Genomic DNA, 27,930 nt, shown 5'->3' on the forward strand with positions numbered 1-27,930 from the left:
AGTAGAAAACATACCAGTTTGATTAAGGATCCTTTTATTGAGTGCACACTGTACCCCTGCATATTTGTTATGATTGGAAAGTTTGGGTTCTGCACTACAGCTGCAAACTTTGGTTTTGTGGTTTTGAGGAAATACTGCACGCACAGAAATGAACTCGATCACCTAATGAGGAGTAAAGTACAGCAAAGTGTGTCTAATGTCCTTATTTCCTTGCATTATGTGATCGCGGTGGTCAAAGTTTCACTGACATTCAGAGGGCAGAGCGTCCTACTTGTTTACCGAGTGTCTAACCTCGACCTTTTTGTTGTGCATTGTGTTGTCCAGATAAGATGATTAATTATCCTCGCATGTGTCTTAAGAGATCACAGATCTCACAAATTTAGCAACACAAGCTGAGGATGTACCCACAGTGCTGATGTTGGGTGTTTCTTCCTTTGATGAGAAGTGGAGCAGAAGGTTCAGGGCGATGGAAAGAGGAGAGACGCTGGGATAGTGGAGCACAGCGCCACTTATAAATAGCCCTCTCTGTCTCTTCACTTCACACTCGCTCTCTGTCTCTTTACTCAACCTCTTTCTCTTGTGGCTCTATTTAGGTTTATCTAGCAAACCTTTCATAGGCTCTGACTCTCTGCTAATGTAAAAAAAAAAATCCCCTCTCTTATTACAGCGGTGGCAGCCTGCTGCTAACTTGCTTGAATCTTATTTTTCTATTCTGGATTTCATGGATAGGGCATTATGAAAATAGCGAGAGGCAGAGTTAGTATCGCGAAAAGGAAACCGATAGCTGAATGTGATTTAACTGGAAGTTGCAAATAAGTGGTTAAAAGGCAGGAACACAGAAAGAAATCAGTCTCAGCCTGATGGGTGCAGTTTCACTTTGATAATTCAAAGATGATTGTTTATGCAGATGACTTCCTCACACTCACACATGCACTCGTCTGTATTACCACACATTTCTAAAGTCTTCAGTTTGAGTCCTGTAAAGTGTAAACTGCATGAATGCCTGATTCATTCAAATGAAAAAGACATTTTAGTGATGTTGTAAGCCTGATTCTTGTCTTTACCCACCACTCTAATTCATTGGCTAAATGCTTTGAATGCACTACAGTTTGATTTAAATGCATTTGCTTTATTTCTCTACTGTATCTAATAAATATATTAAAATGAATGACTTTAGATAAAATGGATGTGCCTTGTTTAAAGGAAGTGTTGATACTGTGCTGAACAACGTTTTCCTTACAAGGTTTTAGTTCAGAGAGTTTTAGCTCCATCTTTGGAAATGCAAATTGTTTGTAGTAACGTCTTTGTTAATTGGGATTTCATTTTTTTTTTGTTTAATTTGGTCCAAGTTAACATGAAAATGTGTACCATCCACCCATTTTCTTCACCACTTGGCAAGTTTAGAGTCACAAAGGTCATGCTGTCTAAAGGTGGGGTACACCGTGTACAGGTTGCCAGTGTATCACAGGGGTACCACACAGAGACAGACAACCATTCCCACTCCTGGAGTTATGACGTGTTTATGCTTGCTGCTTGGCCCCTGTCATGTGGTGGCACATGCGAGTTTGATGTCACATCCTCTGCCACGCTTCACCTTATCTGTGGTTCTTTGGCCGACCACCAGTTAATCTTAACATGAATGTCTTTATACTGTGGGATGGTGCAGGAGTACCTGGAGAGAACCCATGCAGGCACAGATAGAACATAAAGGCTCCAACCAGCAGGTGGGTTTTGAACCCAGGACCTTCTTGATGTGAGGCAACGATATGCTGTATAAAAATGATAGATTTCTGTCAAAGAAAAAAGGAAAAACTCTTTGCTGGAACAGTTGGGTTTAATTGACTCCTCACAGGAGAGGGCAGAGGCAGATGAAACCCTGATTTGCTTGAGGACTGCTTTAATGTCCCTTTGTCCAAAGTCAGGCAGATAAAAGAGCATTTGAAAATTTGTCTTGCATGCGCCGCACTCTGAACTCAATCCCGTCCGACACCTCACTGAACTCTGCTGTAGGATAATAAATCACACAGATTTCCACATGCATGTGTAGTTCAACAGTGTGCACATGCATGCATCCTAACAGAAGCTTGTGCATCAGGATGGGGTCTACTCAGAAAGCTGGAGAGTGGAAGTGGATCTAGAGGTGCATTGCTGTGCACATGCAGAAATTGATCCTCTGATAAAAGCTGCATTTCCTCAGGGAGAACTGCTTCCTGCTTAATGGCTGTTAGGTAGCAAGAAATGGACCAGGAAGAGATGGCCTGCCTGCAGAGCACTTAGGTACTTAGACATCATGCACATCTATAGACGATAAATGTGTGCAGAGAGACACGTAGATCAAGAGTGAAGACAGAGAGACGGAGATGGTAAAAATCTGACTTCCTGCTGCGGAGAAGTTCGGATAGAGGAGTGAAGTCGCTGAGGCGTTAGCGCGCAGATGGTCAGATGTGAACGTGCAAAGCTCAAAGTGCAAATTGTCAAACAAACACGCGAACAGTATATTCACATATCTTCAACAGAGCTTACTTGCACTTGCATGTATTAGCAAATGAATTCTGTGTAATGGATTGCTTTGGACTCATTTCCTTGTGGTGTCCTCGGATCAAAGATGGTCCCTAGGTGAACGGCAAAAAAGCATATGGGAATCCCGAGGACACCACAAATTAAATATGGTAGTGAAGAGGGGAATATTTCACTACATCATGTGTGTGAGCTTCATCTGTGTGTATTTGTGTGTTTCCACACAGGGCGGAGAGCACTGCTACTATCAAGGAAAGGTCAGAAACATCCCTCACTCCTTTGTGGCTCTCTCAACCTGTCACGGGCTGCAGTAAGTACAAATAATACAGATGCGACTTTTTATATGCATGTGTGTGTTTCAGCCTCTGTTCTAAGTCCTGCTCCCATTTTTTCATTAGGTTAATGTAATTAGTTTTAGCCAGGCGTCGCTGCCTGTCTGCATTTTAGGTTTCATAGGTTATCACTCTGGCAGACGGACAGACAGACAGACATCTTCTCTTCTTCTCTTCTTCCTTTCCTGTTCTCTTTTCTTTTTTTCCCCTTCTCCTCTAGCCTCCACTAACGTTGGTATTTTTAGCTTTTTCTGCTTGAGGCGAGACGGGTCAGAAACAAGGCCTGCTGTGAGGGATGCATGCACACTTTATGCTTTCTAAGTCAATGTATGTAGTCTCCTGTGTATATATGTGTGTATATATATATGCATGAAAAGAGGCGAGACGCTCTCCATCCCGCATGTGAGAAATTCACTGTTTGTTGGTGGATTTCATTGTTTGCACAGAAAGCCGCCGTGAATAACAAAGCATCAAACGTGCCTAAAATGAGAACCGTGTTTCCACAAAAAGTTACAATGCCGTGTGACATTTAAATAAAAAGAGAATGCTAATGATTTGAAGCCTATATTTAATTAAAAATATACAAATACAACTTACACAGGGGAGACCAGCTGTTGTATTTTCATGTAGGACTTCAGCTCCTCAAAGGTTTGAGGTCTGCTTTGTTTGCTTTTCATTTCATGATGCACCAAATTTTTAAGTCTTATTTCTTTGTTTGCTTTATCGTGTCATGGAAAATAAACGCTGCTATGAAAAAGATGTCATCCGGAGGGCTGCATCTTATCATCTTATCTTTAAAAAAATAAATAATCACTATGGTATTCATTCAGCACTATCGCTTTTTATCCTTGATCTATGACCTAATTCTATTATAACGTCCTTATTGTCATCATGCTTGCTTGCACTGTACGTGTCTTTTATTTTTATTTTTTATGTGAAACTCTTTTGTTTTTATGTAATTTCATAAAAACCACAAATAAAGTCTAGTCTTAGCAAATGCTTGTCATAAACGTATATACACTTACCGGCCTGCTTCATTGGGTACACCTGCAAAACATCTAATGAAACAATCACGTGGCAGCAACTCGATTAGACATGTAACTCAAGATGAGCTGCTGAAGTTCAAACCGACCATTCAAACCCAAATGGAGAAGAAAAGCAACTTTAAATGATAAAAGTGACTTTAAATTCTGCATGTTTTAAGCTTCAACACTTGATATTTTGTACTTTTTAAATTACATTAAAAAATGGCCTGTATTTATATAGCGCCTTACTAGTCCCTAAGGACCCCAAAGCGCTTTACATATCCAGTCATCCACCCATTCACACACACATTCACACACTGGTGATGGCAAGCTACATTGTAGCCACAGCCACCCTGGGGCGCACTGACAGAGGCGAGGCTGCCGGACACTGGCGCCACCGGGCCCTCTGACCACCACCAGTAGGCAACGGGTGAAGTGTCTTGCCCAAGGACACAACGACCGAGACTATCCAAGCCGGGGCTCGAACCAGCAACCTTCCGATTACAAGGCGAACGCCCAACTCTTGAGCCACGATCGCCACAAAAATTTAAAATGAGATGGAAAAATAATTTCTTGAAAAGAGGCCAAATTTTCTCCAAACATTTTTAATCAAATGTCAGACTGTCAACACCATAAACTGCTGTATATTTTGAACTTGTTGCCCGATGTTTTTTGGATTAACCGTCATCAGTTCTTGTAGTCATGTAAAGAAAACCACATAATAGGAGCTCCTGGTCTGAATTAACCTTCTGCCCATTCAGTGTACATTGTTTAATCTAATTATCAATTTCAGCTGTTTCAGAGACCATGATTATTTATTTCTGATCCATTACGCAGTCTCAAAGCTTTCTCCCACTGAGTATATCTTGTTTCAACATAATACCAAGCCAAATAGACAGAGTAATCAGTTTAGACATGTCTTTCCAACTAATTAGGGGAAGCAGGAAGAAGCAGACTAATATCTGCTGAACAAGCTAAACTAAAGTCCAAGCCTTAACTCTTTTTATTCTTAAAGTTTTTTTGTGTGTTTCATGAGAGTTTTGCATGAATTTGGGGAAAGTTGTCAGTACAGCAAATTATAAAATGCTGGATGCAAAATAATGAAAAGAAAGCAACTACCAAATAATTTATAGTATAGTTACCTGCAGTGAAATCTCATATTTAGAACGCAAGAGGTTGTAATGGGATAGAATCACTGAACTTTGAAATTTCTAATGAAGAAAGAAAGAAACACCAAAATGTTATGTGTGTGTGTGTGTGTGTGTGTGTGTGTGTGTGTGTGTGTGTGTGTGTGTGTGTGTGTGTGTGTGTGTGTGTGCGTGCGTGCGTGTGTGAGAGAGAGAGAGAGAGAGAGAGTAAGAGAAAGAGAGCGAGGGAGTCAAGGGCTTCCTGCTGTGGAGTGTGTCAGAGCGTTAGCCATTAGAGGGAGAGCATTCTCCTATGCTGAGTCAGGTGTTTACCATAATATACATCCTGCCCCCGCCCCCCAACTCTCACACACACACACACACACACACACACACACACACACACACACACACACACACACACACACACAGAGGCAAATTTTGTTCTCTTTCTAAACATTTAGCTTGGATTCTTTGCTTTGATGCAGCACAAAAGTGAGCTAAAAGAATCCATCCATCCATTTGTTTCTTAATCATTTATCAAACTTAGCTATAATTTAAAGCCTTATCTTTAAATTAAAAGATTACATTTGCACGCTGAGCTGACTAAAACTAAAAGCTAAGCTAAACTTTCTATACAGTCCAGCGATAGTTCTTATTTGGTGTGTCAATAAAAGTAAAGCTGCATCCCAAACTAAGCAGCAACGACATGTAAAGTCAGGTAAAGCTATAATAACTGAGGGGATTGTGTAGGTGTGGTTTGTGCACAGATGCATGACATCACCTTTCTTCCAAATCCCACTCACTCACACCAGCACTGAACAGATTTAAGCATAAAATACACACATAAATTCTTTCAATTTGTCCAGCCAGGAAACCTGAAAAACACAGAGAGGGTAGAGTGGGAGGAGGTAGATAGATTGTGTATTTCCTGCAGTGTTTACCCTCCTGACTTCACAGTCTGACCCGACCAATCTCCTAAAAGCTTCAGATAAACTTAATTAACGGATGATGTGTTCATGCGCACATGAATGTGGGCAGGCGGCCAAAGACCTTCAGCCATGGTTAAAATGCTGCATAGCTCTGTGCTGTTCTCTCGCAACCTTATATGTGATGACAGCATGGATTTTGTTTTTATTCTAACAGCTGAGCCATTGATGGACTAATTAGACTAAACTAATCCTATATTATTATTATTCACCAACATTAACTTCTTGCAACTATGTCTCAGCTTTATAGTGTACATAGTATTTATTAGTCATACTTTTTACTCTTCTTTAACTAAACCTAATTTTTATTTTTTACTTCCCTGTTTTTTTTTTTTAAATCACAGTTTTGTATATATAATTTCTTTGCAGTATAAGGCCCTCACTATGCGTATGTTTATTTATTGTAGTCTGTACTATTTTTATTCTTTATTCTGCTGCTGTAATAGCCTCCCTTGTGGGATCAATATTACAGATATATATACATATACATATACATATACACACACATATATATTACGTGTATATATATATATATATATATATATATATATATATATATAGAGAGAGAGAGAGAGAGAGAGAGAGAGAGAGAGAGAGAGAGAGAGCCTTCTTACTTGGTGAATTTCACATTTAAAAATGTCTTGAATGGCACAGTGTATCTCTCTTTACTAGTCTTTATTAAATATGCCAGTGGTTGCACATTTTTCCAGCAGACAGGGAGGTTATAACACTATAGACAGGTTTCTGTGCGGGTGTAATAAAAAAATCTTCCATTGTAATCTCCACATCACTGTCCATTACACCTCCTTCTTCCCTCTGTTACTTTTCTCACAGTCATATAACATAGCGTCCCATCTGTAAATATCCATAGAAGTCTTGCTTTTCTAATAAGCATTTCAAAACTTCAAACTTCAAAACTTTTTTTCATTACGTCGAACATAACTGTTGTTCCCTTAGCTGTCCAGTCCTTAAACTTGTTATCTAATTTATTTGCAGAAAAATGAGAGTCATATGCACATTAAGGACTGTAAGGTCTCCCTCTGGTTTATGTTCTTTTATAACAGTTTTCCATATGAAGTGACTAATCTGTCCGGAGGACTTGATTTATTCCATTTGATGCTGAAAAAAACAGCAGAAACTTGTACTGATATGTGCTCTCGCCTCTCCCCCTCTTTCCCTTTTCAGTGGGATGTTTTTCGACGGCAATCACACCTACATGATTGAACCTGGAGGACACGGCAGCAGCAATGTAAGTACTGCAGATGGCTCTTCTCAACAGGGATTATCAATTTGTCCTTCCTCCATGTTTTTGCATCCAGCTGCTTCTACGTCGTGTTGAGCTGTCTGAGGTCAAACAATTTGTTGCAGTAGTGCTGTGTTGTGTCCAATGTCCACCCACAGCCCTGCAAGTTCCTCGTCACTGATGGTACCCAAAATCTTTCATATGTTTTCCTTTGAAATGATTGTGTCAAGGGTGCTCTTGAAAAGGCCTGGATAGGCTGTTTTTGTGGTGCTGATTTGGTAAAAAATGTGCACATCTGCTGCAGATGATTTGTTAGAATAGGAGAACAGGAGGTTCAGACAAACCAGAATCAGTTACAGATCACAAACCGGTCACTGCAGCTGAACCCTGAGGTTTCAAGACAGAGAGATTCACGGGATTACAAAGCAGCAGAAAGCAGAAAAGCCCACAGACAATTAGATAATAACAATTAGAGGCATTACGGCCAGAACGAAAGGACAGATCCGAGATTTCCAGACAAGCCTTAGGCATGAGAGTGAAAGAACAAGCTGCTGATACTCCGTGTGTGTGTGAAGGGCTTACTTTCTATCTAATTAAAACCTCCAGAAGAAGCGTGTGTCTGGCTTTAATCAGTCAGGGGCGAAAGAAGACCAGATAAGAGAGGTCAGAGACCTAGGTGTGTGTGTGTGTGTGTGTGTCCTTGGTAGTTGCAACCTAGCCCACGGAGCTACTTAAGATTCATTCCCATATGAGAGTTTTTGTGCCGGCAGGTAGGAGAGAAAATCTGGTAGATGGACAGACAAACAGAAGATTAGGAGGTGGAATAGTGTGAAAAACCAAAATGTAATTAGGGCGCATGTCATTGTATTTTCTGCAGAGAAACTGCAGTATAAGAGGATCTAATCCAGTTTTAAAGGCAGTTGCTATTTCACAGTTAAACAGTAATGAAAAGGAGAGGAAACATGAAGTTAATTAAGCAATAAAGTGTCTTTAGTGTGAGGATGGAGGAAATAAAGTAGAACACCGAGAGGGAATGAGCGACAACAGTGCTCGAGGCCGCTGTGTTTATTCAGGGCCTGTTACGACTCTTCGTTGCTCACTCTTTAGCTGCTTCTGTCGTCTCCAGCGTTTTCTGGAGACACTGAATTATTGAAGCAATGAGAGAGAGAAGATTCAGAAAATAGGCAATCCAATTTGACAAAGTAGATAAACTCAGAAGGGTGCTGCAGCACTCTCCTTGCAGAGATACAGGGTGTGTAAGTATATCATGACAAACATTTGGCTGAAATGTTGCGTTTCTGTAAAGTCTTTAAAAGCCACAGCTAAAGCAACATCTTATAGAGTCACTCCAGAAAGCCGAAAGACAGCAGTCACAGTGTTACTTCAGAAGATAACGTGTTCAGTATTTTGGCACTAACTAAAAAAGACCAGAGGCAGAGCTGAAGATGCTAAGATTGTTATTGAGAGTGACCAGAATGGACAACATTAGAAATGACCTCAGATTGAGCAGTTTGGACACAAAGTTAAAGAGACAACGCTGCGATAGTTTGGACATGTGCAGAGGAGAGACAGTGGATAAATGCAGCTGCCAGGCAGGAGGAAAAGAGAAAGACCTCAGAGAAGATTGATGGATGTAGTGAAGGAGGCCATGCAGAGAGTTGGAGTGACAGAGAAGGATGATGGGACAGGGTGGGATGGATGCCACTAGCCCAACTTGGCATTACTCTTTGGTTAATCTGAAAACGACTGAGTAATTTAATGTTTAACATGTGATTACCCAACTTTGTTTATGTTATACTAAAGCACATTTTCTATATTATTGTGATGATGCTTTTTTACACTGGTGTAAAGTACAGTTATTAGCAATCAGTGGCACAGTGGTTAGCACTGACACCAAGCTGCAAATGAATTAATAAATGTTGATTCTAAACTGGCAGGAGGTGTGAATGTGATCGTGTCTCTGCGTGCTGGCCTGGAGACAGACTCATGACTTGTGCCTGAATTCGATGCGCAGTTAAGTAAAAGGATGGATGGATTTATTTGGTACTTCATTAAATGTGTCAGCAGATGATGCGGATTTTACAGGCGAGAAATAACTTTTTTATAAATCAGATGTAAAGTCTGATTGTAGATAAAATTTATGACATTGGTTAAAACTGGCTTCACTTTGGTCTTCTACAGCATGAAGATCCAAAAGATCAAAGGTTTGAGACCCAAGAGGAGATGCAGTAGACCAGCCTCAGCTATTGCGCTCCCAATCTAGCTGAGGGGCACTGAAAGCCCCTCAGCTAATGAACGTTTTGACAGGAGGTTCTGGTTTACAATAATTTCTACTGAGAGCTCTGGTAGATTTTCTTAGTGTACAGGCTGTGATCAGCTGACCAGCTGCTCTGTTTGGATGTAAACAACCAAATTCAACCAGATATCAGCAGATGTTTCATGACTTGTCCTGCTCAGTCAATGGATCTAAGCATCATCAACTAAAATTCATATGAATCTCTGCTACACTTGACATAACCTTACTTTGACTGTGAAACTGCAGATGATTTTCATGCACTCTTTAAATAACACATAGCTAGCTCAGTTTGTTTCGCAGCAGGTTTCACAATAAAAAAAACAACCCCATAATGTCATGTGTACAGACCCAATATCTGATTTAAAAACATGAGGACTTAATGGAAACTTTAAATCTGCACTATATCAAATTCCACTGAGCAGTCTGAGCAAAAACTCCCCCAAAATGCAAAAGTAACGAGCCTGTTTTTGAAAATTTAAGGAGTATAAAATGCAGATATTTGTTTAAAAATATAGGGAGTAGAAGTAAAAATTAAAAAAGCTACTCAAGTAAAGTACAGATACCTGAAAATTGTAGATACCAGTACTTTGTAGTAACAAAGTACAAATACTTTGTTACTTCTCACCTCTGCCGATCTGTGGCCTTTTAAAAATATCACATAAATCAAGTGTATACAGAGTAGTGTGAACAGAGTAACACATTTTTGACAGTTGTGGTAGTATTGGTTTTGGCTTGATGTTTTTGGAACGCTGGCTGCATGACAATGCCGGGGACGGCGCTGCCCTCGAGCCCGGAGGTGCCTGTCAGTTTGTTGTTACTGAGCTCTGGATGTCTGCTCCCCTCGGGCAATGCTCCATCGTTTCTCTCCCCGTGGATTCCTTCTTTCTCTGTTTCACTCTCATTATGTCTGTCTATTTGTCTGCTCGGTCTACAAGTCTGCCTCAGACACACAGATGTCTTCTTCAAAACCCTAGATGCCCTCCATGTCCGGTGTGAGATTTAGTGGCTCTTTTACGAGGAGGCTGTCTGCACTGTCATGCACTTGTTACATTAGACAGCATTCACATATAATCCCTTATTGAACAGCATTGGATGCAAATTTTTTACCCACCTGCAACTAATTGTAGCTTTCCTAAATGTAAAAGAACACAAACAAGAAAACAGGGTTGAAGTGGGGCTGTGAGAGTCAGCGTGGCTCCTGTCGGCCATATGGCAAATCCATCTGCCCTTCTTTCACCAAGGCAGAAAAAGTTATGCAGGACATGAGGTAAACGTGTCCTGAACAAGCTGCTCTTGTCACTTTATGTGGCTGAGCCGGAGTTAAAGTGTCTTGTCGTGTTATGTAATTGGTCTCATATATAATCTGAAAAGCTAGATCTTCAAGATTAAAGCTCACAAGCGAAGAACGAGCTGTTCCAGCGCAGCACGCAGTTGATAAATCTTGCACTTATTGACTGTTAGTGTCGGCATGAGTGTGTGTGCATGTGTGTGTTTATGTGTGTTCATGTAGGGAAGTTGTGAGGAGGATGTGTGATTGACTCGCATAGACAGAAAACACCATATGTTTAGTCCTCCTGTTTGTGTTGTTGTTTTCTTTTTGGACACCATGGCAGCTCCACCTGCACCTCGGAGCCACTGTGGCTACACCCAGAAAGCATAATGCTGTGTGCGTTTTTTGTTCAATGGTGGAGTGACCATGAGTTCAGGCTTTAGGACATTTCAACCATAAAGCCTAAGCAAAGGCATGACGTGTTTTAAGTGTATGTTACGGTTCAAAAAACTGTTGAAGTCCATAAAATGTGTGGTTGAGGTTGCATGTCAAGTTCAGGCTCTCCTGAAGGTTTGAATGAATATATTCAGCCTATATTCAGTAATTATAAGTCATATACTCATTTTGATAAGAAGCCATCACTTGAAAGATTTGAACATGTTTTTATTGAACATGAGTGATGAAGCATCATAGCAGAGTGGAGTCCCAGCAATGATAAGCAGGAACCCCCTGAAGTCTAGACGCTGGTGGTTGGTAGTGAAGATGAGAAGGAAGTGGCACGAGGCAGGATGACATAAGAGCAGTGAGGTTTAAAGCAGACAGTGGAGGCTGATTGGCTCACAGAGAGCAGCAAGAAAATGATTGGACCTGAGCAATGATGTCATTATTTGGTGTAATGGCGTGGGAAAGAGGAAGTGATGTAAAAAACACAGACTAGCAGCAGGGATACCCAGTAAAGCAGCCTTTAGTATCCTTCTTCCTCTATGATCCATGAACACACACTCATAAATTCATTTTCGAGTAGTTTTTCAGTGATTTTTGGGGTGAACCAAATGTGGTAAAGTGTCAACAGGCCTGTTTCTGGTAAGAAATCGTCACTTCATATCAAACCACATGTTTGTGTAAAAGTTACCTCTGAAGCTAATCAGAAACTTCTTTGTACCATTTATAAAGGTACTTTTACCTCAAGACCCACCTATGAGGCCACAAGTTGATTTTAAAGCTCCTTACATAATCCTACATTGTTTAAATAAATGTTTCTTGGCAATTATGCAGTTTTTGGGAGGTTCAAATTGTAACAATGCTTATTAAAAATCAAACAGAGAAGCACCCGTAGTAAAGAAACAAACAAACAAACTGAAAACGGGATTAGAAACACTGAAATAGATCCAGTGCCTGAAATTTTGTGTTGGAAGTAGGTGAACCGTCTTGAAAACCCAAGTGGCTATTGGGATTTTTCAAATTAAAGGCTCCAGAAGGACAAACACACTAATTTTGGTGCTTGTTTCCACTTTTGAAAGATTTTCCAGTTGTCTGCTGCACTAGAGGGGATAACTGAAGATAAGGGGGTTGGGTGGTGAAGGATGCAGAGGAAGAAGGGGGTGTGTCGAGTGCCAGGTTTTAGCATGGGGGTGTTTGCATTTGGTGCCAAGGGAGGATTTTTTACACGGACAGCACAAGCTGGGAATGACACACTGTGTGTGTGCTGGAGCTGATGGGATACAAAAAAGGAGGTGTGTGTGTGTTCGGGGGGTCTCCCTGTGGCCTGAAGCCATGTTCATGTTACTAAACCTGGACCGGTTCATTCACACATGCAAGGAAAGAGTGAGAAAGAATGAAAGGCGTGTTTATCCCTCCCCACTTTATGTTCATGAGCCAGCGGTCTGTGTCTGAGGTCTCCCATGGCAACCCAGGCCCCACCCCCTGTTTCTTCCCAGCTCAGCATATGAAAGCCATCTGTGTCGACCTCTAATCTCCATCAGTACTCGCTCCCCGCTGGGTCTATATGCTGTGTGTGTATGTTTTTGAACTGAGATTACTGGCCGGGAGCGATGATGCAGGGAACAAAGAAAGCATGGCATTATTACAACAGTTAAATCAGACTTTGGTGCTCTGATAATGATGATTTGTGCTGTGTGTGCGCTACAGATACATGCAAATGCAAACAGATATTCTTATTTTCATTAAGGTCTTACTAACCATCAGCCACTAAACCTTGACATAATTTCCAATTATACCTGCCGCAGTGATCACTTCACATGCTTGGTCGACTTACATCAAAAACAAAACGAAAAGCTGTTTTTCTTTTTTGTTAGACTGCTCACTGTCATCTACTTCCTTTGTTAAGCTATGAACTCGATTATATCTTAATTTGCTCATACGGCAGGTGACAGCAAATATCATATCCCCCATTGTGCTGTGCAGTAGTGCAAATTTTGGTATAGATGCTACACCAAGTAAATAACGGGCCGTTATTGACAATAATGAAACTTTTAACCCGTAAAAGCTTATGCAGGGGAGAGAAGTGTTTCATGATTTATGAGTTGAATCATTGTCTGTTTAATGACCACTAAATGACTGTGATTTTTACTTTCCATAATAGTTAATTAACACAATAAAATGCATCTTTAAGCTTTCATGTATACTGAAAAAGGGATTTTTGGAAAGCTGGAACATAAATGTGCCTTCTGTTGTTTGGATGTGCCATATCCTCTGAATTTTGGTGAAATCTTCTTTTTAACGAGTGTACACTCTAGAAAGCAGAGTTTATAATGAGATTAGTCTGCCAATGCTGTGCTGGCCATTTTCCCACTCTCCCCTGTTAAGTCATTTATATTCATAAACAACAAATAAATAAATTTTCCCATTTAAACACCACATTGATACTTTTAAGAAGTGCTACATAAACCACTTCAGTGTCCTCTGGCTTAATGGGGATTGGGTTGGAGAAGGGGCTTTAACATTTTATGATACATTTGTGTGAATTAAGAACCCCACAGGCTCCTGATTTCTCTCGGTTAAAGTGGAAAGAGGAGCCATAACCAGCTGAAATCATGGCTGGGCCACATTAAAAAAAAGAAATGCCACAGCAGACAGATGCACATCTTTCCTTTCCTGACACAGCCCTCCTATTTATCCAAGCTTGGGACTGGTACAAGGAGTATGCAACCTTGCGTCCCCTCCTTGCTTTCAATTTGGGGACTTTTTGTATGTTAACCACTATTCCACTTTATTAGGTACATGTTGCTAGTACTTGGTCTACCCCTCGGTATTGAAAACATTCCTCAGAGATTTTGGTCCCTGTTGACTTGATAGCATCACGCGATTGCTGCAGGTTTGTCAGCTGCACATCCATGAAGCAAATCTTTAACTTTACAGGGTCATCTTGACCTCCTCTACATGCGCTGAGTTGCTGCCATATGACTGGCTAAATAGATAACTGTGTGAGTTTGCAGCTTGTATAAAAAGAGAAGCACGTGATTACAGTGTGATTTATGTTTTATTTAAAACAAAAACAGTGTAGAAAAGCATGTTTCTTTGACATTTTCACTTTAGAATCACATAAAGATCTGTACTTCATACGCAGAACCTGCAAGAAGGCAACAAATGTGGCTTAATCATGACTTACAGCCTTAATCAGTGCTTCCAGCTACATTAGCAAGTTTTTTTCTACCACACTAGAGATGTCTTAGTGTTTCTGACAATACAGTAATGTTAACTGCATTTGTACATCAGACTGAACACAGCTAAAAGGTTTATTAGTGGCACCTTTTGATGTTTTTTGACACAAATACCTTGGAAAAGTACGCTGTATCAAATGATTAAGTACTATATAGGAGGCTTTACATTAAAAAAATAGACTCAAGGCTAACAACATAGGTAAACAATGGCAATTAAACCAGGCACATTATAGACACACTTAGTGCAGTTAACAAAGAAATGACAGCTGCTCTTCAAAGTGACAGTTCATTACACACTTCGTGTTAGAACAAAAACAGGTGAGTAGTTGTCCATTCAGGACACAGAAGTCAAAGTTAATTGCAGTCCATAATGCACTTCAGCAGTGATAACAGACAATCCTCATACTGTAAGCTTTACACAAGCAAAAGTCACTTGAAATTAAGGATAAAGTGTCAAGCACAAATGTAACAGAAAATTAGAAAAATTAGGTTGGTCCATTGGCCACTTCAGCAAGGAATAAACTATTATTTAGTGCTCATACTCTGATATAAAAAACAGTGAAACAAGTATTTTTTTTAAAAACAATACTAAACTGAATGCAGTGTTTTAGTTTCGAGGTTAATCTCATCCTTCATGTGGTACATCCAGGGTTGTTTCTACCGATTCTCATCCTCTGCCATCAGCAGTTCACAGGCCTGGACTAACTGACAGTATTTTTGAAACTATTACTCTTGAAGCTGTAAATAGCTCTCAGGTCATTACCTTCCATCTATCAAACTCTGTTAGTTTTATCAGTGGTGAACTTTATAGAGGTTCATGGACAGAAGTGATGAGGTTATCAGCCTCTCCTCTTTCACTACTCTTGCGTCAGCACAGGAATATCAATTTCTATTGCTGACATCCGCGAGCGGGTGGAGTAGCGGTGGCCTGTATAGCTGGATGCGTACCCCTGAGAGGGAGCGTAACTCTGCGAGGGGGCATAGCTCTGCGAGGGAGCGTAACTTTGTGAGGGAGCGTAGCCGTAGGCGTGGTTTCCTTCAACCTCTGATCCATAGCCATTCGGTGCAGAAACCTGAGACACGTACACCTGTGGTGGAGCAGGTGCGATAACGCTTTGCACGTAGCCCTGCGCGGGCACATGCGGTTGGGCGTTAATTACTGTAGGAGGGAAAGTCTGTGGTGAGAAAGGCTGCGGAACATAAACTGAGGCAGGAGAATGTGCGTTGGCAATGAGAGGCTGGGTCGACATGGAGTTGGACGTGGACATGGGCAACCAGAAAGGTGAAGGCAGCTTCTTGCACATACAGTACCACATGAACATCAGCAGTGCGGCTAGCATCAGTCCTCCAGAACAGCCTATAGATGTATACACAGCAAAGCCATCAGAGAAGATGTTGGCATATCTAGCGTTCATCTCCTTGGTGCGGAAAAGGAACCACACGGAGGGCGCAATGGGGACTGCGCCGCCCAGGAAGAAAAACATGCCGGCCACCAGGTGACAACCTGGACTGTTCACCAGGCATCTAACTGTTTTAATGTCCGGTTCAGGCTTGTCTGAGCAGCAACAGGTTTTACACATCCCGGTCATGGACAGCAGCAAGGCTAAAATGCCGAAACCGAGGCCTGTGGGAAGGCAGAACTGCAAAAGCCGCAGATCCAGCTGATCCAACTTGGAATACCACTGGAAACATAATAATATATAATTAATGCTGGGATTATTATAAACATCGGAGAATTAAAAAACAAAACATAAGCAGAATAGATCAAGCAATACCTCTGAATCATAGTAGAGGCATCCTGAATAGCCATCCTGCATCACACATTTAGCCCACAGCCCATCATACACACTGATATTCTTGGCATTACGATTAAAGGTGACGAGTTTCGTTACGCGCCACTGCGGAATTAATGCTGCCACTGTGAGCCCACCTACAGACAAAATAGCAATGATGAAGGCAAAAGCATTGGTGGCGTGGATGTCCCGGCACGACATGGCTGGTTATTGCTGACAGGGGAGTTTCCGTTTTCCTGGATAAACAACACAAGTCAGACAGAAAGCAGCAACTGATCAGTTTGATGGACACAGAATTCCTGAAAAACGTGGTTATACAAGTTTATCTGAATGGCCCCATTCCTTTATAGAAGCAAGCTAACTGTGCCACACGCTGACCTAGCTATGGGCAACCCCCCTGTATTTCAATTCACCACAGTGTGGTCGACCCAATATCTGCTGTCCCTGAGAAACAATGCTCTCATTTCACCAGCAAACAAAGTGGGAATGACTCGATGACTGAGGCTGCACTGCAGGAGTGTCTATACAGCAGTGCATTACACAGATTACTGTGCAGCTGAACAATGAGCAAGGCTCGAACTTTATATGACGCATGCAACAGTGACTGACTCAGACAATGCAACTTGCAACTGCTTTTTATTTTATCATCTTAAAAAAAGAGCTCTTATTGCCACTTTCATCTCATCTCTGAAGGTTATCAGGGTCTAACTGAGTATGTTTAAAGCACTTTATGGGCCAATTCCTTGTGGCATTAACGGTCTAAAAAAATCAAGGTGCAGCCAGGTGCACTAGCTGTTTAAATTACCGGGTCATTCCACCTCAAATCAACAAATTTTTTCAACATTTTCTGCTCAACCATCTCTGATCTGCTTCATAATTTTATGGCCAAAGCTTGGGTTGTGGTGAAATAGCTTCATATATCAAAGGCTTTGTTTTGTTTTTTCGTTTAGAGAAATTTGAGCTTGAAATTTTAACCTGAATCAAAAAACTCCTCCAGGATAAAACAAATTTATGTATTATTTACTCAGTTATAATTAGAGTACCATCTGGAAACTCAACTAGAACTTTTTCCTGTTCGGTTAGGACTATCTATTGATATTTTTGTTTTCTGTGGCACGACTTGTGATATTTGCTCAATTTTCTTCATTTTACGATTAAGATTTTCACATCAAAAAGCCTTTCACAAGTTTTCTTTTGTATAACTATATTCAACACATAAATTGTCACCAGCTGTATTTTGGAATGTCATTTTTATTTTTATTTTTTGGTGGATGTTCAAATATGGGACTTCCCAGGACTACACAAAAAACTTCACAGCAATCCTTAATTTATATCAAAATGTTAAACCAAAACAGTTTTAGGTGATTTGAGATTAACTGACAGGATATCCTGGCTCAAAACTAGAGGCGGACAGGATTTTACAGTCAGGATGAATGGACTGTGAAGGGTCTTCAAATGTTCTGAACAATAATCACTGTACCTTTCTGACATGTCTCAATAGCATTTTGTTTTACAGTTTTCGTTTACTCAGTCGCTATCTTATTGTGTTTTATTAAATGTAACTTTCAAAGTGCCAGCTGTTACAGACCGGTGAATCTAAACTATTTATTCTAGATTATGCTAACGATCAACGTGAGCAGGGTTAATAGCACAGTGATTATTACACCCAAAGCAGTATAATTATACATACAGTACCGACACAGTGTGCATTGTGGTAGTAAACAAAAGACCTCAACTCTGTAATAACTGGTTAGCAGATAGCACAGTCAGCTAGGCTAATTACCGCTACTTTTGCTAGCCCTCAGCTAGCTCTCTTTGCTCAGACGAATGCAAAGGGCCTGTAAAGTTGTTAATACGTGTTAATAACAGTAACAAAAGCCGATCGTCAACATCAACTGACTCAATACGAAGAACTTAGTAGAAAATGTGAACTCCGAATTCGCTAACTAATTAGCCACCTAGCTACAAGCTAAAGAGGTAGCATTACCGCAACCTGTTGACGCCGATTTATTTTCATACTTTAACTACATTGACTAAAGGGTACTATACCTTGTTGAGCTACGTTTACAGTGAAGTCGGTAACATCTCAGCCTGTTTCTCCTTTACATACTTGAACACAAACCGAGTCTCGTACAGTAGCTCGGAGAGTAAACAGGATGTGCCCTCCGCAGAGCTCGGGGTGTTTCCGCCCTCAGAGCTGACTCACAGGAGGTAAACACACCCTTTAACTCATGTTCTAAAGTATTTTTATTTATTCGTTTATGTCTGTGATTCTTAAAGTTTTACGTGGAAACAAAAAACTTAACCACGCGGATGATAAAAAAAAAATGAAGCAAATAAAGGGTAGATAAAATGATAAACAAACAAACAAACTACAAATAAAATAAAGTAAGGCATAAGAATTCATGAAACCACACTAGGGTGTGTCTATGTGTAATCACCACATACAGGTCATTAATACAGCTAAACCGGAATTCATTTTTCTTTGCTGAGTTTGCTTTAAATGAACAGAGCTGATTAATATCCTTTGTTCTTATCAACTTATAATATTGGTATTAATATTTTAGTAAGGTACTACAACTTACCAAGAAGCTCTATCCATTCTCTTTGACGTCACTTCTCTCTCAAGCAGATAAATCGGTCTGTGCCCTGAAACTGAAAAGTCACTCGGCTCTGATCTGTCTCGCTGATTAACTGGATAATTATTTTTTCTGTGCATGTGTGTTTTAGGGGGATATTCGCATTCACATGATCTACAAATCTGCCGGTGAAGAGGCAATTAACGATCTCCTTGGTGGTAAGCTGATGGTTCATGTACTGACCAGGCTTCTGATGTGCTTTAATTAATCTTACATACTGAATGTGTGTCCGTCTGTTTATAAGGCGCTCTACCAGAACCACCTTTTCCCAGCCCTCCATTTCCAGGGTCAAAAGTTGTGCACAGGAGGAAAAAGAGACAGGTATGAGTCTACTAAATGGTAAAGCGGTCTGCACTTATGCAGGGTCTTTTCACCTTAGAAGGGTGCTACAAAGTGCTTTAAAATCTGTCTCCCATCCACGCACGCACACTTACACACTCACACACTAATGGTGGCAGCTTGACTGCCATTGAGAGCTGCTTGAAGTCAGTGTGCCCAAGGATATTTAGGCAGTATAGTAACCGGGGAAGGAAGCGCCGGCCCCGGACAGTCCTCTACCACCTGAACCACAGCTGCTCAGATGGCAGAGGAAAATGATCACCAATAGCAGCGGAGGCGTGCAGATGCTTATATTTTGTGCATGCCTGCATGAGTGTAAGACAGAGAGCTAATTATGCTACCAAGGCTGTTGTCTTGATTACACTGCTTTCCGTCAATATGTTTTATGTTAATTCATAAAGAGTGCGCTGTTTCCAAGCGTTCCTCCCACTCAACAGCTCTCCAGCCCGCTCTTCTCCTCTTCTCGTCTTTTTCGGTTTCATGAAATATTTATCTTATAAGTAGAGGCTGCTTCCCTCCTCGCCTTTTCTCAGACATAGTCAGGTGTCTGCAGCTGTCTGTCTCTCAGCCCTGAAAGCTGCGCTCATATTTACTTTGATTTGGGCTCACAGACAAACCTGGTTTGGCTTTTGCTAAGCTGATGCTCTTTGATTTGTCATTTATTTTTCTTTGAGCCTCGAGTTGACCTTTGTTTTTACTGTACTCTTTTGAAATTCTCTTTAATTTTTTTATTTAGAAAAAGATGGCGTCTGCCTCCCGTTAATATGATAAAACTGTCGTCTCTTTTCAGGCTCCACGTTTGTCACGAAGTGTAGAAGATGAGACCAAATACATCGAGCTGATGGTGATCAATGACCATTTAATGGTAAGCTTATTAGAGACTACAAAAAATAGACATGAATGTGACCTGAAGCCAGAAATCGTGTTATGCTGGCCCACTGACCACAAATCTCTCTAGATTGAAGTGATGCAGGTGTGAAGCGTCACTTTTTATCACGACTGTCTGACTGTCGCATCACAAACAGTCATAGTAGAAAGAGTGCACATCCCTTTTCAATTCTACGGACTTACTTAGAAGGTCATAATAAAACTCAGTTGGTGCTTATCAGGTTTAAAATAATTTAATTTCAACCTCAGGTGCACAGCAACACAAAATACTACACAGAGACTGTATTTATTTACTAAAAACAGTTTTGTTTGCAATATTGTTGCAGTTCATTGAAGTTTGCAGACGTCCCTTTATGCCTAACTCTCTTGAAGTCATATGACAGCATTTCATGGGTTTGGGGTTAAAGTCTAGGTTCACACTTGACTTTAGAGTATTTTGGTATAAAGAGGAGTCCATGGTCAACTCAATGACTGTAAGTTGCCAAGGCGCCGTTACTGCAAAACGCCCAAAATCATCACCCTTTCACCACCGTGTTTCACAGTTGGTATGAGGTGCTTTTTTGCTGATGCGCTGCTTGGTTTTCTCCAAATGTGGCGCCGTAATGACAGCCAGACATCTCCGCTTTGGTCTCGTCTCTCTAAAGGAGATTCAGCTTTTCAAACCTTAGCCGTGCTGCCATGTTGTTTTTAGAAAGGAGAGGCTTTCTCCTGGGAACCCTTCCAAACACACCAAGTTCAGTCATCTTTGACATTTAACATGCTAACTGAGGCTGTAGATTTAAATTTCTTCGAGCATTAGAAAATCTGCTCTTCTGGTTCAATTTGCTGCGTCGTCCACTCCTGGGAAGATTGTGGCATTGTTTTGACACACACCATGAATGCCTCAGACCAGCAAAGTGCCAAAACGTCTGCTTTTTATAGAGGTGCTCACACTTGGTGATGATCAATTATTAAATTCCATTTGAGTATCAGTACCTGGCTGCTACTTATCATCTTAATTCCTATGAAGGCAGAAAGGGTGTACTTAGTTTTTCACAGGACTGCGTATCCAAACAATTCTGTCAATATTAAGAGTCGTAATAATTCATTTTACATTTTATGCTTCAAAGATGTAAAATACAGCTAAGATGGAAAAGTTTGGACTCATATACACTTGTTCTTGTAAATTAATTTTGCAGAAAGATTCATGTGGTCATCCACATAGATAGATATTCACGTAAATCTTGGTGTTACCATTTCCAGTAAACAATAGTCAAACAGGGGGTTGCACGGTGGTCCTGTGGTTACCACTGTCACATCACAACAAGAAAGGCCATGGGTTTGAATCTGCTAGCGGGATAAAGATGTTCCGTGTGGCGTTTGCATGATGGCTCACCCACCCATATGACCCTGAATTGGACAAGAAGAAGATGGATTGATGAATACTGAAACAGGAAGAAATAGTTGAAGCATGTCAGGCTTTGGATTTAAGACATGTATGAAATTAGACTCATTCCATTGTTTGTTGTGTGGTTTCTTGGGTTTTGTTAAAAGAAAAACATCTTTTAAATAGCTCAGAGTCTACAGGAAGCTGGTTGGGCTGAGAGTCAAGGCTGTAAACAAAGTAAGAGCATGCACTTCAAACGCTGCCTTTACTGAGCATGAAAAAACATTCTGATCAACTAAGATCCACTGGAATGGAATTGACTTTGTTTTTATATCATAAAAGCAACATTAAGACTGAATCCAATGTGCAGACACAGGCTTCTTCCATGCATTAAAATGGCTTAAAGTAAATTTGTTCCAGATTATGAAACCCATTTATATTAATTTATCCTTCTTGTCTCTCTTTCTTTGTTTTTTTTTCTTTCTACAGTATAAGAAGCACCGGCTTTCCGTCGGGCATACGAACAACAACGCTAAGACAGTGGTCAATATCGCTGACATGGTAAGAACTGTATCGATCCGCTTCTTGGAAAGCTTGCCACAAGCACTCCCAGGTACTGGAGTCGAGCGCACGCTGCACTGATTTCTCATTTAACCAACCTCACTCTCCCCATTTAAAGCCTCTCCTGGCCCATAATATGCCGCGAGCAGCCATTAACCGCCCAGTTATGAGGTTTTCAGATGACTGGATGTCAAAAGCAGTGGTGGCATCCCGACAGCTCAGAGGCAGATTTTAAGTGTTTGATTATTTGTAGCCACGTCTGTGTGTTGTATTACTGAAATCTGAGCTGGGACAGGGTCACGTCTGTAAGCTGAGAGGCTGGTGAAGCTGGAGAAAGGTCATGCTTTTTGTTGTGCCCTTGAAGAAGATCATATGAAGCAGGCTTTATTTAGGAGGCACGCATTGATTTCTTTCATCTATGCTAAACACTATAGCATACACCTGGAAGAAATGTTGGAATAAGAGCTGGAAAAGAAATAACGCAACAATGATCTGGAGCAGGTTTAGTGTCTGTGGGTATTGTTTCTTCTGCACTTTTGGCAGCAGTGAACTCTCCACACAGATGCACCAGCAGAGGCAGATAGTTTGAGTTTGTAGGGGCCACAATGGGATTAAATCATGCACACTGACCCCTCCATCCCTGCACTGACAAACCATTAGCATTTATTTTGAATGCAGACACTTTGCTCTCCTCCGGTGTTTGTCTGGCCCGAGGCACCTGCAGATTTGCGTCTTATGAAAGCAAACATTATTATTTACAGCAGAGTTTGCTCCCACTGTGTCCTTCAGACGGTTACCTTTGTTTACTGTCTGTCTGGTTTCTTATGATGTGCCGCAGCTGTCTGGTGGCAGGATCATACTGAGCATTTGATCACTGTCGTATTGAACAGCTGGAGATGCCGATGCTCATGACACATCAAACCGAATATTTTTGCCACTTTCTGTTACACAAGTATTTAAACCTTCTTGACATTTTTCCTGATATCAAGTTTGCTTTTTCCACAGATTTTCAGGGAACAACTTAATACCCGAATTGTGCTCGTTGCAATGGAAACCTGGTCAGCTGACAACAAATTTAACATTGACGATGACCCCATGGTGACCCTGAAGGAGTTCATGAAGTACAGGAAAGACTTCATCAAGGAGAAATGTGACTCTGTTCACCTCTTCTCGTGAGTATGCCAGTTTTTTTCCCCTTATACACTCAGCATCTTTTGATAAAACACCCTTTTCTTTCATCAGAGGGTCTCGCTTTCATAGCAGCTGGGGTGGAGCTTCCTATATGGGCGGAGTTTGCTCTCTCACCAAAGGAGGGGGCGTCAATGAGGTGAGTGAAAATTAAATAATTTTAAAGTTAAATGATGCAGACAACGTGGAGTTCAATCACAGTGGTCAGTTTACATTGATCACCACCAACACCGACTGTTTTCTGTGATTAAATGAGGGATACAGTGCTGTGCAAAAGTCTTGAACCAACCCTCATTTCTATATTTTGCCATTTTTAACGTGGTCTTGAGCAATACTTCTTCAGGGTTTTCTTTGGACATTGGCTGCTTTTTCGCCCACTTTCAGACGAATACTTTTTTGTTTGTTTGCTTGTTTGTTGTTGAGTCCCTAAACACTGAGCTATGAATCATTCAAGCATTAATAACGGGATGAATCATAGTTGTGTCTACACATAACAAACAACTTAGCGAAGAACTAATTTTAAATGGTGTCTTTAGGCACATGGGTCCAACTAATGGAGTCACCTATCCAATTTTTAATTTTCAATCCAATATGTTCAGTAGGGGTCAGGCGAGAGGTACAACAGTGAGTGTCTACAGCCATCTATAAAACACGGTGGAGGCTCTGTCATGGTTTGGAGCTGTATTTTAGCCAGTGGTGTTGGAGATCTTGTAAAAATCAACGGAATTATGAGAAAAAGAAAAGTACCATTGGATTCATATAATTTCAATTTTCTTTCATTTAAATTAATTACTGTTTTTTCTGCTTTACAACAAGATTTCCTACAATAAATCAAAGATTCTTGGTCTTTTTTTCATTGATTCACTTCATTCTCTCTTCCTCTGCATTTTTTCTTCAGTATGGGAAAACTAATGAGATGGCCATTACCCTCGCACAGTCTCTTGGACAGAACATCGGCATCTTCTCGGACAAGAAGAGGATCCTTAACGGTAAACCGTTAAATCTTAATGATCCCTTCTGTCTTCTCTCACGCTCTTCATGAGATTTAACACTGATTATTATTTGTTATTTTTGTTTTTTGTTTTGTTTTTTGTTGAGGTTTCATCATCTCCATTCTCATATATCTTGTAAATGCACCCCAGAAAAGGAGAGGAGGAATGAATGGCTGGGCATGTGTTACAACCTAATAGAATAATTAACTATACTATCTATAATAATTAATATCTTTATTTTTTCTATACTTACGTCACAGAACAATATTTTTTTGCTTGTTTGCTTTGTGTTTTTAAGTTTTCTTTTCTGGACTTTTCTATATATTTATGCATTTACACACATGCAAAGGCATCTAACTTTAACCGTCTCCTGCAATATGAGGTTAACTAGTAAAATATGTGTAAAAAACACATGTAAATACCCGCATTTTTTTGTCTTTTCATTTTCCTTCTCCAACATTATGTGCTTTTATGTTTTTCTTTTCCAAACCTCCCTAATTTTATTATTACTGTGTCCAGTATTTTACACATCTGTACACTACATATGAATTGCACTTGTTTTTGTAAATATTGTCAAATTTCCCCCCTAACAATAATAAAAACACACATTCTTCTTAAAACTCAATTTTGATGATATCACAAATGTATTTTTCCAGGTGAATGCAAGTGTGATGATCGCTGGGCCGGCTGTATCATGGATGACATTGGGTAAGTTCCTTTTCAAAGTGCATTTCCTGATCTCATCTCACAGCTGAATTCTTGTCAACTCTCACAGATGCCGATGATTCAGTCTCATCAAAGCATTTTAACAAATTCTGACACAGCATGGAGTTGGATGCAATGTTACCCAGACTATAAGTTGCTTTCGTTCCCTTCCCTGTATGAATATTTACTTAAATATCGCTATAACTGCAGTTATCAATAAGTGTCATCCTGCCTTGTCAAAGCTATGTGTTTTAATATGTAAACACAAAGTTTACATGTGTGTCTCTTATGTATTTAAAACCAATTAAATCTCAAATATCAATCTATTTATCCATTTAAATTACATGTATGTCATTCACTGCTGTGTTCTTGTACCTTTATAATTCACCACTAGGGGACAGTCCAGGTTTAATTTCCAGTTGCTATCTTCTTGTTATATAACATTGAGCATTTCTCTGCATAAAGGCCTTCTGTAATGTCTTATTTGCTTAGATAAGAAAATAGATGATTAAAATATTTTTGTGGACTGCACAGGCCTGCTTGGCATCATGCCACTGTGAGTGTCTGTGTGTGATCTGTGTGTGTGTTGTCTGTCTGTGTGCGTGTACCTCTCTTCTTATATACTTCTTACAATTCCCCCCCCCCCCCCCCCCCCCCCCCCATCCCGAATGGGACAGCAGGTGAGCTGAAGCTTGTGAGCGTTGCTTGTGCTGGTTTTGAACCAAATGGCTGCGTCAGAGGGAGGTTGTCAGTCATCACAACCTTTCCCTTTGTCATCCAAGGGCACTACAGCCACTGTGGCCCCAGCTTCTCATTTTACCTAGATGATATGAACAAATACAGCTTGATGTCCTGTTTGTAATACACTGGCTGTATTTTTCATGATCACTTTGTAAAATATCACATACTTAGTGTGTATTTTTCAGTTTTTGGGCAATGTTACTGACTGAATAGCTGATAAATGTCATTGATTTGTTTTTCCCGATTGCCGAGAGGCTTCTTCTCCACCCTGCTGTTTAAAAATTAAAACTTCTCATTACTGATTTTTGTTCATCGTTATCCAGTTGATACAGTCTGCAATGTCATTCTCATCTTGGGTCAATATTTGTCTCATTCTCCTGTAACAACACAACAAGTACACTTCCCAAACACTGAGATCCTGCTCTATTGGCTTACCTTAATAAACCTCCTCTATTGTCACAAGGTCACATGACAGAGGACAGGTGACTTTGTGCTTATTTAAACCTGTCACCTGTGAACAGACCCAAGCAATTTCCCTAAAATCGAGTCAGTGGTGTTTCAGACGATTGTATTCAATGAGCGGCCTCTGAAGTTTATTTTTAATCCCTCAGCACCTGCATGTCTGATTTTCTTCACCTGACTACCTTTAACTAGTTTTTTCACAGGATGTAGCTCCTCTGTTTGCTTGTGTGTTGCGCGAGTGCGTGTCTGAGTGGATTTGTGTTAAAATACAGACGGGACACAAATTAAAGGAAAGAGAAAAACAAGATAAGTAATGAAAAGACTTCCTCGTTAGATGTTTTAATCAGCGCTGTCCAACACTCAAGTCTCTCACAGGTGTTTGCGAAGACAGCAAAATGATTCACATCATTTTCACACTCATTAAATCATTCAGTGATATTTGTACAGTTTTCATCCTGGAAGTGGCCTCTGCCTTTTTATAGGATCAGTCAGAGCAACTTCATGTAGGTTTGCAATATTTGACACATTTCTTTAAGGGGCCAAAGGCTCCCAAAGCTGTGCCAGCAAAGCTCAGGTTTTTCCTTTAATATGTCACCCATCTGTGGGTATGTGTGCTCCTATGCAGTGTATACAGTAGCTTTTCTTAAGATCTTAAATCCTAACTACACCTTGTATAAACTGAAGTTTCTTAAAAAAAAAACACATTTTCCATTAAGGTTAAGTTAGGATTTGGTAGCAGTTAAATTCTGTAGGTTTTTCTATTTTTATTTCCTTCCTTCTCCTGTGAGAATGGGTGTTGCCATCAGCAAACCGGGTCAAAATATGTATTTCAAAGGGAGCAACCTTAAAGCCTTTAATATTTTTTAATTTAATGAGGCCAGATAGCCTAAAACGCACAGTACCAAGAATAGACAGGCACGACAAAGACTCAAATCCCACTTCACAATTTTAATGCAGAGATTAAGAAATTGAGAAATGGCTAAGCTGCTGATGAGCGTCCTAATAACCACCAGGTGTTATAAGCTGACTGTAACGGAGCGAAGGAAGGAAGAAGGTTGCTAGCGAAATAGTTTGGTTTTTATAGTGGTCTTTTTATTTCTATTTTAAAAATATAATACATATTTTGATCATATTGTGTGCATGCTGTGAAATAAAGAGTGAATAATAGTGTTATTCCATGTGGTACCAACTGGGGAATCACACAAGCATGTTTCTTCTTTGCTTCACCTCATTTTGATGTTTAAAAGGGAATGAAAGCTACAAGATTTCAAGAACAAATCCCGTATAAGAGCCGGGACAGCAATAAACCTTATTAATTCCCAAAACTTGCAGAAATATTGTAGTGTACTTCATCCATTACCTCCTCTTTATATAACCATCGTCATCATTGGTGATGGCTTCATTTAGTCAAATTACACATGAAACATCAGCCAAAGCCTCTCCCACCCTCGACTCTCTCATTATTGCATTGTCTGGTTTGGCAGGCCTGATGAGCCACTCTAACCTTTTCCTGCAGAATAATCAGGATTAAGACTAACAGTGCAGAAGAACATAATAATATTTAAGTGCTGCTCACTGTTGGGATAATGCCATTAAAAGCATCAGCCTGGCCAGGCATTTTCAAGCTCCGCTGAGATCGGACACTGAAGTCCGGATGGATGTGCCATCCAGCTGGACTTTAGCCTTTAATTATAAATGAATTGAAGCAATCACAGTGAGAATTAAAGAGCTGATGACACTCTCAGCAGAGCTTGATTTCTATTCTGAGCAACTCATT

General features: G+C 40.4%; 2 protein-coding genes across 3 annotated transcripts in view; one reads left to right on the forward strand and one right to left on the reverse strand.

Annotated features, from left to right (window-relative positions):
• adam22 (ADAM metallopeptidase domain 22) overlaps positions 1 to 27,930 on the forward strand; it is a 76,208-nt gene that overhangs the window by 33,148 nt on the left and 15,130 nt on the right. For both annotated transcript variants that reach the window (XM_026184039.1, XM_026184040.1), the window contains exons 5-14: positions 2,745 to 2,827; positions 7,176 to 7,239; positions 19,003 to 19,069; positions 19,156 to 19,232; positions 20,041 to 20,115; positions 21,994 to 22,065; positions 23,071 to 23,237; positions 23,308 to 23,392; positions 24,152 to 24,242; positions 24,902 to 24,953. In XM_026184039.1, coding sequence (XP_026039824.1) covers positions 2,745 to 2,827; positions 7,176 to 7,239; positions 19,003 to 19,069; positions 19,156 to 19,232; positions 20,041 to 20,115; positions 21,994 to 22,065; positions 23,071 to 23,237; positions 23,308 to 23,392; positions 24,152 to 24,242; positions 24,902 to 24,953 — 833 coding nt within the window. The remainder of the gene's footprint in view (positions 1 to 2,744; positions 2,828 to 7,175; positions 7,240 to 19,002; positions 19,070 to 19,155; positions 19,233 to 20,040; positions 20,116 to 21,993; positions 22,066 to 23,070; positions 23,238 to 23,307; positions 23,393 to 24,151; positions 24,243 to 24,901; positions 24,954 to 27,930) is intronic.
• Positions 10,073 to 18,996, reverse strand: cldn12 (claudin 12). Its single transcript, XM_026184065.1, has 3 exons — positions 18,322 to 18,996; positions 16,255 to 16,508; positions 10,073 to 16,161 (listed from the first exon to the last, which is right to left on the reverse strand). Exons 2-3 carry the CDS (start codon positions 16,471 to 16,473, stop codon positions 15,337 to 15,339), a joined length of 1,044 nt encoding a protein of 347 aa, XP_026039850.1. The 5' UTR covers positions 16,474 to 16,508; positions 18,322 to 18,996; the 3' UTR covers positions 10,073 to 15,336.

This window comes from Astatotilapia calliptera, chromosome 11 (assembly GCF_900246225.1).
Source record: "Astatotilapia calliptera chromosome 11, fAstCal1.2, whole genome shotgun sequence".
In the NCBI taxonomy this organism is placed as follows: domain Eukaryota; kingdom Metazoa; phylum Chordata; class Actinopteri; order Cichliformes; family Cichlidae; genus Astatotilapia; species Astatotilapia calliptera.